This window comes from Carlito syrichta, unplaced genomic scaffold (assembly GCF_000164805.1).
Source record: "Carlito syrichta isolate Samal-C Ts95f unplaced genomic scaffold, Tarsius_syrichta-2.0.1 Scaffold302518, whole genome shotgun sequence".
Classification (NCBI taxonomy): domain Eukaryota; kingdom Metazoa; phylum Chordata; class Mammalia; order Primates; family Tarsiidae; genus Carlito; species Carlito syrichta.
Window position 1 is genome coordinate 1,222,892 of NW_007246614.1, and position 15,884 is coordinate 1,238,775.

The 15,884-nt window shown below is 43.2% G+C and overlaps 1 protein-coding gene across 5 annotated transcripts in view; it reads left to right on the forward strand.

Annotated features, from left to right (window-relative positions):
• Positions 1-15,884, forward strand: part of ERG (ERG, ETS transcription factor) — a 295,512-nt gene that overhangs the window by 232,520 nt on the left and 47,108 nt on the right. For all 5 annotated transcript variants that reach the window (XM_008056777.2, XM_008056781.2, XM_008056778.1 and 2 more), the window contains one exon: positions 13,002-13,150. In XM_008056777.2, the coding sequence (XP_008054968.1) occupies positions 13,002-13,150 (149 nt within the window). The remainder of the gene's footprint in view (positions 1-13,001; positions 13,151-15,884) is intronic.

Below are 15,884 nucleotides of genomic sequence, written 5' to 3' on the forward strand. Positions count from 1 at the left end.
GACTCCAACTCAAAAAAAAAAAAAGAGGGAGAGATTCTTTTCCCCTCGCCTGACTTCAGTGGATCTTAATTCATTAAATCAGTGGTTCTTAATAGGAATGATTTTGCCCAAGGGACATTTGGCAGTATCCACAGATTTTTTTTGTTTGTTTTTTGGGGTTTTTTTTTGAGTTGGAGTCTCACTCTGTCGCCCAGACTGGAGTGCCGTGGCCGCTACCAGCCACCGCAGCCTTGACCTGCTGGGCTCCGGCGATCCTTCCGCCTCAGCTTTCCAAGTAACTGGAACTACAGGCGTGCACTACCATGCCTGGCTAATTTTTTGATTTATTGTAGAGATGAGGTCTCGCCTGCCTAGGCAGGTCTCGAACCCCCGGGCCTAGACAATCCACTCACCTCAGCCTCCCAAAGGCGTGGGATTACAGGCTGAGCCACCGAGCCCAGCTCACAGATATTTTTTATTGTCACAACTGGGAGTGTTACTGGCATCTAGGGGATAGTGACCAGGGATGCTGCTCAACCTCTTACTGTAAGTGCACAGGACAGCATGCTCAGCCCCCCCAAAAGGATGACCTGACTCCAAATGTCAACAGTGTCGAAGTTGAGAAAACTTTCACTAAGCCAACATCCTTTGGTCTTTACTCTGCCTCATGCATTGCATTAGCTTCTATGAAGATGGATGAAGAGAAGCTCATGGTGAAAGAGATTCTGTGAGATGGTGAGTCACATGCAATACAGAGAGGGCTGTTCAGGACCCAGAGATAGCAGGGATAGGCATGTGATCCAGTCCAGCTGGGCAGGAGAGAAAAACTCTGAGAGAGAGAGTATTAATCAATATCTCTATAACACACTGTGGTTTATTAATAGTTTTTACTATATGACATATCTAATTTCCTCATTAACTGTATGAGATGGCATTATTATGATCATATCCATTTTATAGGTGAAGACGACTGAGCTTATAAAAGTTTTCATAGCTTGCTCAAGTCTACCTGCTGAAGTCTGTTTGATCCCAGGTCTGAGCTCTTCTTTACTCACTCATTTAACTGGACATCTTTTCTGTGTTGGCAAGAATAGCAGGGTTTCCTCTAGGTGTCAGAAGAGCAATAACATAACATTCTATCTTTTGTCCTCTAAGAGACATTAAATCTTACCACCCACTGAATTTTGATTTCTTCTCATTTTATTTTATCACGGAAGGTCAATTTACCTGCATTTATCTTGACATTTGCCGTTACATAACTTCACAAGATTTCTCCAAACAAAACCGTATTTTTAAAATACTAAGCGTGGTGAAAACACCTGCAATCTGAGCATTTCGGTGGCCCTGACTGAGTGCTTGGATTGAAATTAAAATGAAAAAAAAAATTCTTAGTTTTAGGATGGTGTCTATTCATAGACCCTGTTTGTCATTGTATTAGAAAAGATGTTTTGCCCAGCTACTACAAACAATGAAATCTTGGCTGAAGGTCTGTCAATATCAGACTGTCTCATTTTATGTGCAGCACTCAATATTTAGGGTTTAAAAGTGGTTCACTGGGCCTGGTCTGTCTGCATGCCTTTCTACTTTGACTCACTGAGGTTTGACATTATATATGTTTTTTTACCCTTTCTATAGAACTTTGTATGTTATTTTAGGTCAGTGAAATCTACAACACTAATCACATTTGCTGTTTTCTGCCTTAGGGCTCTGACTTGGATTGACGTAGAAGATGTCTCCTAATTAAGCTCGGCCACCTTCCAAGCTGGGGTGGCCCTGGGCTGGAGCCTTTGAAACTAAATGATTTTTCCTAACTATAATAGTGCCTTAGTCAGCACAGGCTGCTATAACAAAAATATCATAAATTGGGTGACTTATACACAATATAATTTATTTCTTGTGGTTCTGGAGGGTGGAAAAACCAAGATCAAGGCACTGGCAGATCTGATATCTGGAAAGGGCCCGTTTCATGGTTCGTAGATAGTGTCTTCTCACAGTGACCTCACACAGCGGAAGGGGGAGGGAGCTCCCTGCGGTCCCTTTACAAGGACAGAAATCCAATCTTTGAGGGCTCCACCCTCATGATTAACCACCTCTGAAAGGCCCCACATCCAGATACTGTCACGCTGGGTTCTCAACATATGGATTTTGGGGAGGTTGGAGCGCAAAGATTCAGGTTCTAGCAGTGAGTTCAATTAGGAATAGTTCGTCCTACTTGGATGGAGCCTTGAGTCTTTACAGATGTCAATTCATTGTGCTGTAGAACAGAGACATGGATTGAAAGATGGCAAAGTTAGGAAGGGACACAGAAACTCTGCTACTATTTCTCTATCCAGAGTAGACATCTCCTCATCCCTCATCCTTAGCAATGACTTGTTACTGTCTATGCTATCTCTTGGGATGTCAAAGGAATGGGTGCTATTTCATAGAGGAGAAGAGCATAAGAGTTGTTGTGTTCTTAATGTTCTTCACAAGTGAATTCCATTGGGTGACAGTGGGTGCTATCAGTGGGAAAGGCAGGGACTTCTTTGGCATTTTCTATCTTGAAAGTAAAATCATTTGAAGACCATGCATAGTGGTTCATGCCTGTAGTCCCAATACTTTGGGAGGCCTAGGCAAGAGGTTCAAGACTAGCCTAGGCAACATAGCAAGACCTTGTCTCTAAAAAAAAAAATCAAAATTAGCTGGACATGGTGGCACATACCTGTAGTCCCAGCTACTTGAAAGGCTGAGGAGGAAGGATCTTCTGAGCCCAGGAGGTCAGGGCTGCAGTGGATCATGATCCTGCCACTTCACTCTAGCTTGGGTGACAGAGTGAGACTCCAACTCAAATAAAAAGAAAAAAAAAGATAGAAAGAAAGTAAAATCATTTGAGTTAGCCAGAATTCATATAAATAAAAACCTGAGGCACAATAATGGCTATTGGGCTGAATTCTTTCCTCTCTGAAAAAAGGAGTCTTTCAAACAAACAAAAAGGCACACACAAGATAGAAAAGACCTGATCTTTATCAGGTAACTGCTTATAGAGATCTTAGTTTATAGAACATTTTTAAAATCTCAAAATTATATACTTCCTCCCACCAGTTTTCAAGATTGCTGATATTCATTTTCAACTGTAAAGAGAAATATAAACTTAAATCATGAAACCTTTTCAGAGAAACTTCAAACCCCTTTTAGGGACAAAGAGCTAACTGTTGGTGAGCTGGTGGTGACTTTTTAATTAATTTTGTCTTCAACTGCTTCGGAGAAGGGGGAAGGAACAGGACTGTTGGGAAGAGGCTGAAATTCCAGGTGTAAGAAAGAATATTTAGTAAGGGTAAAAATAACACACAGCTGTGAAGACAAACATCTACGGTTTCAGTTTGAGCCTGGAGTTCTACATGAATCACTGCCCAGCCCCACCCGTTGCTTGGGCCATGGGGTCTGAAACAGCTTTTCCACTGCCTCTGATTCAGAAATAAAACAGACCCACAAATTACCCCACAACTCTCCAGACAATCCCCTCCTTGTCTGGGGCCCTAAAAATACCCTTTGTGGTGACTTACCTCGATCCATGCTATGAAACTTGATTAGGAGTTTGTTCAGTCGATTAGGACTAAGTATGTGCTTTCAGGATCCTGATGAAGAAAACCACCTGAGAAGGGATTTATTTGTATTCAGGTTTGAGACAGGCCTGGAATGCTTGTCCCCAGCCAGCCTCCTGGCAGGGGTCCTCTCACAGGACTGATGACCTCTTTGGCCTCTTAGGGTAGAGATGCCAAATAAAGCCTTTACATTACTACCATGTGGCTTCATCACCAAGTTCTTCTTAACATGAAGTTGCCTCATAAACTAACAAGAGTGTTCTGGAAGACAGTGACATTCTAATCAACAGGATGCTGCACAAGAGCAAACATTAGCTTGCTGACCCACAAAAGAGTTCATTGAGATTCAATTATGAACAGTTGCCAACAACCCCCCCGCCCATGCAGAGGCATACACATGTATTCATTCGTAGAGTGCTTCACGGCTTCCCCAGCACAGTTACGTGCACCATCTCATGGTGTTCTTGCAGCAACTCAGAGAGGGATTCATTCCTTTTTTATGAATAAGGAAGTTGAGCCTCAAGAGGTTAGGTGACTTGTTCAAGGTCAACCAAAGTCGATGTTGGTTTCCTGAGTTTAAGATGAAGGACTTTCTCTTGCCCCACAGATATAAGATGGGATGCTTACTGTGTAGTTGGGGAGACTCATTCATAAATTCGCTAATTTATTCCACAGACATTTACTGAGAAGGTACAGAAAATGATGGAAGTAAAAAGGATACATTTTTCCCTAGAGGCCCAGGAAAGGCTCACAGAGACCTTACAGGTGAACTTGGACAGGTGAACATGGCAGGTACCAGGTGATTATGGGCAGAATTACCATCAGAAATAATAGCAAAAGCAAAGGCTCAAAGGGAAGAGAATGGTAGGGGTGGTGTGGAGTGTGGTCTTTGAGGGTAGAGACTGTGGAGTCAGAGAGAGGGGCTTTGGCCACTTAAATGCCACCCCTATGAGAATAAGGACACTGATGCATCCTTAGCACCGGACAGTGTTTGGCCTAGAGAGAGGCTCCATAAATATTTTTTAAATGAATGAATTGAGCAGCCCCAGTGTCATATTCCCTAAAAGAATCTTGGGAGTTTGGACTTATTCTAAGGTGCCAAAGGCTATGGAAGGGGTTAGAATGGACATGGCAGCCTTGGACTCTGCTACCAGAGTTGTCTGATAGCAGTAGAGAGGGAACTCAGGAATACTCCTCCAGTGTGTGATGGAGAGCAAGGGAGTGGAAAGTTGTGTCCAGGTACAAGAGGAATTCAAAGGAACGGAAAGGAGGATGAGTCTTGAAGAATGGTAAATTTTATGGTAGGAATGGTAAGTTTGCCTCCACCTACTCAAAGAAGACATATTGATTTCTCCAGTTACATTTTGACTTGTCTTGGACTTTCTTCAAGGTGAGTGCTTCTGCTAAGTCTTCAGAAGGGAGGGTGAATAGATTGAATGTGGCTAGTGAACTCTGGGCTGTCCCTTGGGGCTATACTCATGGCATTCTTGGATAAATAAGGTCCATTCACACTCATAAGGGCTGAGACTCTATGCTTGTCAAGCTAATGGCCAAGGCTCTGCCATTTCATTGCAGACTCTTTCCATGATGGAATCTGTCCCAATGCAAGTAGACTCTGATGTGAGAAAACTAAAGTCAGATGCCAAGTTTATTTTATATTTTATATTTCTCAGTGTGTTTTTCCAGACATATTACAACCCCCCCACCCTGGCTTTTTTTTTTAAAGGTATAATGCAGGGAAACAACTCAATGAGGCTTTTATCTTGAGCTGGGATCCATGTAATCGTAAAAAAATTCAATTGAGGCTGGGTGCGGTGACTCAGACCTGTAATCCCAGCACTTTGGGAGGCTGAGGTGAGGGGATTGCCTGAGCCCACGGGTTTGAGAACACCCTGGGCAACTTGGTGAGACCTCATCTCTACAATAGATCAAAAAATTAACTCGGTGTGATAGCACACACCTGTAGTTCTGGCTACTTGGAAGGCTGAGGTGGAAGGATCGATCACCTGAGCCCAGCAGGTCAACACTGGGGTGGCCATGACCATGCCACTGCACTCCAGTCTGGGTGACAGAGTGAGACTCCAACTCAAAAAAAAAACAAAAAAAGAAAATTTCAATTGACTGGCCAGGTGTGGTAGCTCACATCTATAATCCCAGCACTTTGGGAGGCTCAGGATTGTCTGAGCCCAGGGGTACAAGACCAGTCTGGACAACTTGGCAAGACCTCATCTCTACAAGAAATCAAAAAATTAGCCAGGCATGGTGTTGCGTGTCTGGAGTTCCAGCTACTCGGAAGGCTGAGACAGAAAGATTGTCTGAACCCCACTAGTCGATACTGTGATGAACAACCATCATGCCACTGCACTCCAGCCTGGGTGACAGACTGAGACTCTGACTCAAAAAAAAAAAAATTCAATTGGCTACTTTCTCTGTGATCTAGTTCCTGTCTTGGTCCTCAGTACCATCTTCTTGGGCCCACAGTCTAAGTCAGATTCACTCCTACTCTGCTCTCTCAGCATGGGAACTTCTTATCTGACTCTCTTTCACACATGTAGTTTTCACCATCGTCTGTATTTAAAACATGCACCGTGCCAAGCACCTCAATGAAGTTTGGGGGAGGAGCAAAGGACACTTAACTGCAACTTGAAGTGACTAATTTTCTTCTCTGACCAAACTTATCAAAACTTATATGGGCCGGGCTCGGTGGCTCAGCCTGTAATCCCGCGCCTTTGGGAGGCTGAAGTGAGTGGATTACCTGAGCCTGCGGGTTCAAGACCCGCCTGGACAGCGAGACCTCATCTCTACAATAAAAATCAAAAAATCAGCAGGGTGTGGTCGCACACGCCTGCAATTCCAGCTACTCGGAAGGCTGAGGTGGAAGGATCACCGGAGCCCAGCAGGCGAGGCTGCGGTGGCCGGGAGCGGCCACTGCACTCCAGTCTGGGCGACTGAGCGAGACTCCAACTCAAAAAAAAAAAAAAAAAAGCTTATATGGATGTCCAAATAAACACTGGCATCTTCCAATTCTTTCTCAGGGCTCTGCCTTGTTCCCACGTGACTGCCCCTACTCAGTTCACATCTGTCACTCACTTCCATGACTGCCTTCACGGCCACTATGAGGATATTCTTCTGAAAATCCTTAATAGTGATGAAATTGAGTCTTCTGGGGGTCCATCTGGTGATATTTTATGTCTGTGAGGCCTTAGAGTGTGGTGGGAAGTACTGGAGTCAGTACCCAACTATCTAGGTTCAAATCCCGGTTCCTCCACTTCTGGTTATGTGATCTTGGACAAGTTATTCAACCTCTCTGTGCTTCATCTGTAAAACTTCTGTTGTTTAAGAGTGTTTACTTCATGGAGCTGTATGGATGGGATGAATTGATAATAACAGCTAGCACATAGCATTTGTTGTGTGCTAGGACCTGTTTTAAATGTTTTACTGATATATTTATTGTAGCATAAATACATGAAAAGAGTTAGAAGCCATCCTTAGCATGAATGAACAATCAAACATTGCCTAGAAGATGAACCAAATAAGGTCTGAGAAGATTTTTTTTACCCACAATGCATTAGATGCTGTCAGAGACCCTATTTAATGTTGACAAATTTGGATTCAAAAATCTAGAAATTAGGAGACTGTGAAAACTAGAGAAATATATAATACCATATCTCTTAAGGTTTCTTGAAATTTTTAAATATTTATTTATTAAATTTCTGCACTAACCTCACTTACTTGTCCATTCTTTCCAATAGCTGTGTCAAAAACCAGCCAGTGTGGAGACTAGGCTGCAGACATATAGTCTCTGGACTTCTGTGACAGAAGCATCTGAGAGTTGGATGCTGGGAGTCCCTGCTTGTCACTAGTTCCTCCTGGCACTGTTTAGAATGGTCTTGCATGTACTATGGAATGTTGGGAAGGATATTGTTTACCACACCACCCAGTTATCTTCATGAGAAACCCTGGTAGAAACTGCTCTCAAATCTGAGGACAAGAAAAGCTTTGCTTCTGCTGACAAACTGGTTTGTCTTGATACTTTGAGCTTTGTAATCAGATGCACTTCCCTCTTTGCTTTGGTCAGTAGAGAGCTCAGAGATAAATTGATGTTCTACCTCTAACAAGAATAAATAGTAAGCTTACCCAATGAGCTGCTTTTATCTCTTGATTATTTTCTGCCCTCGTGTTCCACTCATTTATATTACCTTAATTATTTCTGTTATAATTTTGTCTTATATGCATTTTGTACTCTACCTCAAATTTCATGTAGTTTGAGGACAGGCTGGGGAATAAAATATATTCATAACCATCACACATACGCATACATATAACTCTAGGGTTGCAGAGGAAAATTATGAAGTCCCCTCCCTAGAGAATTCTTAATTCAAGCTAAACATCTGTTCATCCAAGTAGTTTACAGACAGTCATTCCTGGAGGCTTGGAAATGGGGCTTCTTCCAGCCCCCCGATTCTGTAACACTATGAGGACTCAACAGGGCTTGGTAACATGACTGCCTTCTCACATGAGTTTAAGATTAACAAAATTTTCAGTTTACTTGATTTTCTTTGCCATGTCCTTTTACCAATAACTCAAGCTACTAATGTGTTTTAAGAAGTCAATGCTCATGGTTTTAATCAGAACTTAGTTCTCCCCATGTCATTTAAGAGTGATTATTATTTGAGACTCAATAAGCCAATTTAATTGAGAACATGTCTCCAGTTATCAGAAGAACACCAACGCTCTATCTCTTCCATCATGAAGATTGAGATGTCTTCCTACACTGTTTCTATATTCTCCTGAGTGACTACAATTATGCCTAAGTGCCGTGGGAAAGTATAAAATTGCTGCAGAGACTAAAGTCCCCGAGTTGTGTGGCCCCAAGGGTGTTATTAGGGCATTGGGAAAGGATGCAACTGGCTTTTTGGCACCCTGGCCACCATCCAATTCCTTCTCAGAACTTTTCGTTCTGAATCAGCCTTTCCCTCTTGGGCACCCCCATCTAATATGGAATTTCTCCTGCTGTGAGCAGAGGAAAGCATCTGCCTTCTGGCTCCTATTCCCTTTTGTTGATGCCACATATCATATAGAACTGTCAAAACCAGTGTTTCCTGGGTCACAAATAGAACCCAGACCTAAACACATGAAATTGAGAATATAGTTAAAACGCAATGATTTTTGTATGTACTCAGAAGAGTCTTTGAGAGCAATATCTTGAACCATGTTTATTTGCAAAACAGGAATTTATGCCTAAACCATAAGCCAGATACATTTAATAAATTTGCCAAATAATTATCCACCAGACAGGCACCTAACGAACAGCCTTACACTTTTCACAGGAGCTGCTGCAACACAGGTAGGCAAGTTCTAAGAATGCAGTGTTTAAAGGCATGCTCTAGCTATGTGCACGTTGAAACAATGCATTGAACCTCCAAATTCTTACTGTGTTAGGATGGAGAATGCACGATCCTCTATTCTGGACAGTGCTTGGTGTAGGTGGAACACTAAGCTGTTAGTGGGAAGTTTCTCTCTGGTGACATGTGAGCCTTGGAGCACATGATACAGGTTTAGCTGCAGTGCGGTAAGCAAGGGGTGGATTTCTGCAATGTGGATCTTTTCTTATCACACCTGGGCAAAGAACTGAAAGTATATTTGTTGTGAGACTTTTAAATGAACGCTTTTCAATTCTCAGAGTCATAATAAGATTTCATTTTCTTAAGGAAAGTAATCGATGCCTTTGAAAAATCCTTTTTCTTCTTAGGAATCATTCCCTCTTTCCTACTCATATATTGTATGTATGTTCTGGTTGTGTCGAACACCTGCTGTGCTGGGAATGACAGGGCTAGGACAGCATGTCAGGATGAGTGCGACAATGCACACTTTAAATCAGAGTAGCATGATGGCCAGGGAGTTCTTGATGCCTTCCTGAAATTAAGATCTGTTTATCTTTTAAAGGACGGTGTCTTTGTGTTTTGCCTTTATTCTGGAGTCGATCTATGCAGGAGCTTGAAGCATGGATGATGAGTTAAGGCCACCCAGATTTGTCTCAGTTCTGCTTCCCCCTGGCTGTGAATCCCAGAGCCAGTTCCTTGTCTTTTGTGTATTCAGTTCACACCTCTGTAAAGTGGACATGATGCCAGAACCTACCTCGGTGGACTGTGGTAGGGATTGATAACTGTTCCACTCTCAGAACCAAGCCCACACGTGCTAATGCTACTCTTTTGCTGTTAAAATTTCCAAGAGAATTGGAAGAGGAAATTACTAAAAGGTGATAATAGAGAAACTGGGGCCCACTTAGCTAATATTTGTTGAATACTTGCTTTGGGTCTAGCATGTTGATGACCCTGTGGGGTGGCCGTTTCCCCTCTTTGGGGCTAGAGTTCCCTTAGAGTTATTACCAAAATCATTTGACATGGTCAAAAACATGGCTCCATTCTATCTTTTTTAAAAGCTAAAACAAAATACAATGGAAAAGGGTTTTTCTTTCATTGTTTTAAAAGTATAAGTTTTGAAAATAGGATCTGATGGTCTCATTATGCTGTTTTCTATAATTGAAAACTGGGAGGGGAAAAGCTAATGAGATGAATTGTGTTAGTTATAAGATGAAAACAAAATCACTATATTGAACATTGTTCCTATTTTAAATATCATGTAGTTGTGGAAAGCACTGACAACATGCATTTTAATCGCTTATCATATCCAGATTTGGTGACAGATTTATTTTAATGCCATAGGTAAACTCTTGTAATCCATGCCTAGAGTGCTTGCCTTTTTATATGGAGATTCAACTATAAGGAGTTAAAACATTGATCTGGAGAGTTCATAATCCCCAGTATTCTACATATCTCTTTGATCTTTTTTTTTTTTAGTTGGAGTCTCACTCTGTCGCCCAGACTGGAGTGCAGTGGCCGCTCCCGGCCACCGCAGCCTCGATCTGCTGGGCTCCGGTGATCCTTCCGCCTCAGCCTTCCAAGTAGCTGGAATTACAGGCGCGTGCTACCACGCCCAGCTAATTTTTTTGATTTATTGTAGAGATGAGGTCTCGCCAATTTGCCCAGGCGGGTCTCGAACCCGCGGGCTCAGGCAATCCACTTACCTCAGCCTCCCAAAGGCGCGGGATTACAGGCTGAGCCACCGAGCCCGGCTATCTCTTTGATTTTTAATTTTTCAGGTGGTTAACTGCATGGCTGGAGAAAAAAGAACAGATGGTGCCTTGTACACAGTAGACTCTCAATAACAATTGTCTAAATGAATATGTGAATGATTGAATCAGCAAAGATTGTCCTAGACTTTACAGCTGTTACTTGAGTTACTCCCATTACATCTAAAGTCCTTTTCCTAAAGAACCAAATCCCTCTAACTTCTCTTCCCTAGTAACTCCTCTCCTTGAGACAAATATACCAAAACATACACACTCCACTCAATTGATGGAATTTTCCAAATGAATAGGAAACTAAGTCTCAACTGAAGACATTCTGTGTTTTGATATTAGGATGGGTCTTTTAGAGATAAGTGTTTGAAGCCAGGAAAAATAGCATCAAGAGGAAATAATGCATGTGTAGGCCATTGTGGAAATGTTCGGGATCTACTCCATGGGAACCCAGACCGTGATTATTTAAGATTTCCTTCATGTTAGTACAGCTGTGAGGATGCCACCAGGCAGGGCTGTGTGTTCCAGGTCCAAAGTAGGACTTGAGTCCTGGGCAACCTGACCCTGGCTGTAAACTCCATCAACAGATGATACTGTGCCCTCTTCCCTGTCAATACCAAGATCTCTCTATAGGCTCTAGATACATCTGCAAGCAATGCTGAGAACAAATCTATATATCAAAGCTTCTAGATGCTGAACAAACTCTTTCTAGGGCACTGAGCTCTCGATTGACCCTTTCTGTCCACATCCCTGCTGTGGCCTTCGGGTGTGTAATGACCTTCTCTGTCCCACTTCAGCCCTGTCCTGCCCAGAGAGTGCCCTTCTGCTCCTCTGACCTTCCCAGACTTGAAGGTCAAGTTCATGCCAAGCCTGTGCCCTCTGAATCTGCATGTTCCCTGGAGGGCTCCAACTAAACAAACAAAGACACATTGGACTGGAACCTACAACGTTAAACATTGAGATAGAAATCTAAATTCTAGAGATAGTGAAGGTTCTCAGATTCCCGAGAATATGCAAAAAGAAAAAAGCATCGGCCAGAGCTTGAGAGGCATTTCTGGAAATTCACCTTAGATGACAGAACCTGAATATCAAGACCCCTCAGCTACAATGACCCTGGGTTCACCATCTAGGGGTTAATCATCCAAGAAGGCACTGGCACTTTTTTTTTTCCTGTTTCCTGCTTAAGCTAAATTTTGTTCTTGGCATTTCCCTGTTAGATATGATTTTACTAATGTCCTCCAGCTTTCACATCTCACCTTTAAAAAAATTTTTTTTTCCAGAAGAATAGGTTTGGCTTTATCCAAATGACAGTGACTGCCTTACTAATAGCAACCTTATGACCTGTTGCCCAGGGTCAGCATGTGACTCCTCTCTGCATCCACACAGTTGCTTTCACATCTCTTTCCCAGGGGTCTTCTAGGGCTGCCAGAGTCCTCTCTTGTGCTACTTCTCCCAGTGGCAGTCCCCATCCTTCCCTGCCCTTCCTGCCTGCACCTATGCTTAGGACCACTGTGTGCCTTCAAAGAGCCATAGCCAAAGATTAGCTGCAGGACATTGCAATTCAAGCAAGAATTTCATTCTAGGGTTTTGGAAAGGGACACTGTTCTAGGATACACCTGGCAAGTAGCTAGTATCCCTGGTGCTGCCTCTCAGCATCTGTCTGCCCAGCCTGTTTACTGTCACACAGTGAGAACAAACAGCAGTTCACTCTTCCCTTAAGTGTTCCAAATCAGCTGTCACAGATGGAGTTCTGACATGATGGTGTCAGAAGGAGCTGGCTTAAAAAGTAGAAGGCACGTAGTTTTGCTTTCCTTGTGAGTGCTCTCTCCTTCTACCGGGCACGGGTGCTGTCTCAGCCTGTGTAGACCACCATAATAAAACACCATACTGGGTAGCTTTGTCCTTGGGTAGCAGATGACCCGGCCACCTTCTTGCTATGCCCTTACATAACAGAGACAGAGCTCCAGTCTCTTCCTCTTCTTATAAAGGTGCTAATCCCATCATAGGGACCTCTCCATCATGACCCTTATCTAACCCGAATCACTTTTCCAAGTCTCCCCTCAAACCTCATTCCATTAGGAGTTAAGGTTTCAAGATATGGATTTGCGGGGGGGGGGGCACTAATATTCGGTCTATAACAGGCACTGTATCTGCCTTCTCATACTTCTCTTTTCTCCTTTCTTCCTCGTTATCTTCCCATTGTCCTTCCACGGGTCTCTCTGAGTGTCAGAAGAAGACCACAGAGGCGTGATCTTGGTGGCTGCTGTAATAAAGGAAGAATGTATCTTCTTATCCCCCAGGAACTCCCCTGATGAATGCAGCATGGCCAAAGGGAAGATGGTGGGCAGCCCAGATACCGTGGGGATGAACTACGGCAACTACATGGAGGAGAAGCACATGCCACCCCCAAACATGACCACGAACGAGCGCAGAGTCATCGTGCCAGCAGGTCAGGTGTCTGCAGTGTGCAAACTGCACCTTCCCTGAGGATGGGTTGTGTGTCCCTGGCCTTTTCTCCTCCTTCCCGTGGCATTGTTGTCCAGAGTAGGGATTATCAGTAGGAGAGAGCAGAAGTCTGGTCATATACAGGAATATGTTCATGCTCTCCAGCAAAGTGAGAGAGATGAGGGCAGATGTACATGTGTGATATGTGTGTGTGTGTTAAAGTTTAAAAACATGTGAAAGTGCAGCACATGGCTCCTAACTCTTTATTTTGCCAAAAAAGAAAACACACACACACACACACACACACACACACGGAGGGAGAAAGAAGAGAATGTCCAGGTAGACACACACACATACTCATGCACGCACACACATACATGTCTATGTGTATGTCTATGAAAAATGACCTTTTCAGGAAGGAATTCTCCTTTCTCTGAGATTATTTGATGTTAAATATCCCATCTTTTATAAAATACTATTTATAATTAATGATAGGCTTGGTTTTTTCCTTTATATTTTGTTATCTGGCCAAATAAAAAGTAGCAAACTGTATATTGCTCTTTCACATGTTCTTAAACATCTAAAATTCCAGTTACCACTGGCCTGTAATACAGTTTTTAATAATAAGAGTAATTCATTACTACAGAAGTAATTCAAATCCAACCCAAAGGAATATCTCTCTTGAATTTGAGAACTTATTTATTCAGCAAACTAAATTTAATAGAAACAATGACTGAAAGTCCCTCAGAGGATACTTACTACATAAAACTAAAAATACAACGATGGTTCCTCACTCAGTGAATCCTTGCTCTTTATCAGGGTTTTTGGTATAAAGTTTAGAAACAATATCACATGCAACCTTTAGAAATAAGTATCCTTATCGTGACTTCCGTGGTGAGGAAAATGACACTCAGAGAAGTCAAATAATGTTTCCAAGAGCATATAGCTAATAAGAGGTAAAGTTAGGGTTCAGACGGGTCAGCCTTCCTCCTTTGCTCACTTCCTGTTGGCAATGGATTAAATCTCAGCTCCGCCCAGTGGTGTCTGTGGGCTGGAGTCTCTCCCATCACTCATTGTGGCCAGCCATCTGGTCACCCCGAGATTCTGCTTCAGGGATGTGAACTTGCTACAGCTCAGTCTGAAACTTAACTCCAGGTAGTTCCTCATCTCTGTCCTTCAATAAGGTTCTGTACAAGTGTCACATCCTCTGTGAGACGTTTCCTGACCACCCTCATGTAGAATGGCTCTCTACTCTGCCCTGTGACTCTTGGTAGCCTCTCTACCTTATTTTTAAAATTTCATTCATTCTCATCTGTCATCAGTATGTACTTATGTAAAAGCTTTCTTATTCTCCTCTCTCACAAAGGCCCTCTCTCCAGAGCTAAGTGCAGTGCTTTGTATGTAGTAGGTGCTCAGTAAATACTAACTGAGGGAGAATGGGTGAAAGGACATCTATCCACCAGGCTGTGCTGTACGAGTTACTCCTCATTGTTAAAGTATGTACCAAGAGGTGTACCTGAGTGAAGTTTGCACAAATTCAATTCTCCCTTGCTGGGATCATCTAAATCCATCTCTGTGAAGTGTGCTGGCAAACATGTTCAAATTCCCTCTATGGTATGTATGATTTATCATTTACCCTGCATATAGTTGTGTTCAGTGGACTTCAGTTACCTTCCAAACAGGAAAGTTAAGAGTGCAGAGTGCTTGGCAAAACATCTGGCCTGAATTATTTTACTGAATTTCATCGTAGACTTGTCACTGAGTGGCTTTCAGTACTCACAGGAAGCTGATTTGATGCAGTTAGATGTGAGAGGGACCATCCTTTGGGGTTGAGCCTAGAGGTGGCAATGGTAACATTCGCCCTGTGCCTTATAAGAGGGACAAAACAGCCGGACTCGGTGGCTCAGCCTGTAATCCCACACTTTGGGAGGCTGAGGTGAGTGGATTGCCTGAGCCCGCAGGTTCGAGACCTGCCTGGGCAACTTGGCGAGACCTATGTCTACAATAAATCAAAAAATTAGCCGGGTGTGGTAGCGCACGCCTGTAGTTCCAGCTACTTGAATGACTGAGGCAGAAGGATTGCTGGAGCCCAGCAGGTCAAGGCTGCAGTGACCGCTCCCGGTAACTGCACTCCAGTCTGGGCGACAGAGTGAAACTCCAACTCAAAAAAAAAAGATTGACAAAACTGTTCTTAGTAATTAGTGAAAGATTGTTGACATGTATACAGAGGCCATGCGTTTGGTGTGACCGTGGCAAAAAAAACTATATGCCTGAGACCAACTCACTTGCTGCTGTGCCTTAGAACAGGGGAAAGTTCTCATTGGATAGAAAAAAAATAGAAACACAAGTGTCCCAGGTGCCCGTTCTCAACAAGTTGCACCTAAGAAAAGCTTGAGAGCTGGGATGTGCTTGGAGGAAGGGTGGGAGGGCAAGGATGCTTCCCCAGACACTGGCTGGACATGAACAGGATTAAGAATCCCCAAGAAAGTCCCCCAAACTCATTTCACCCTTTATCTCCTCTTTAAGAATGTAATTTCTGCCAGGCGGGGTGGCTCAGCCTATAATCCCACGCCTTTGGGAGGCTGAGATGAGTGAATTGCCTTAGCCCGCGGGTTTGAGACCCGCCTGGGCAACTTGGCGAGACCTCATCTCTACAATAAATCAAAAATCAGCTGGGCGTGGTAGCGTGCACCTGTAGTTCCAACTACTTGGAAGGCTGAGGTGGAAGGATCACCGGA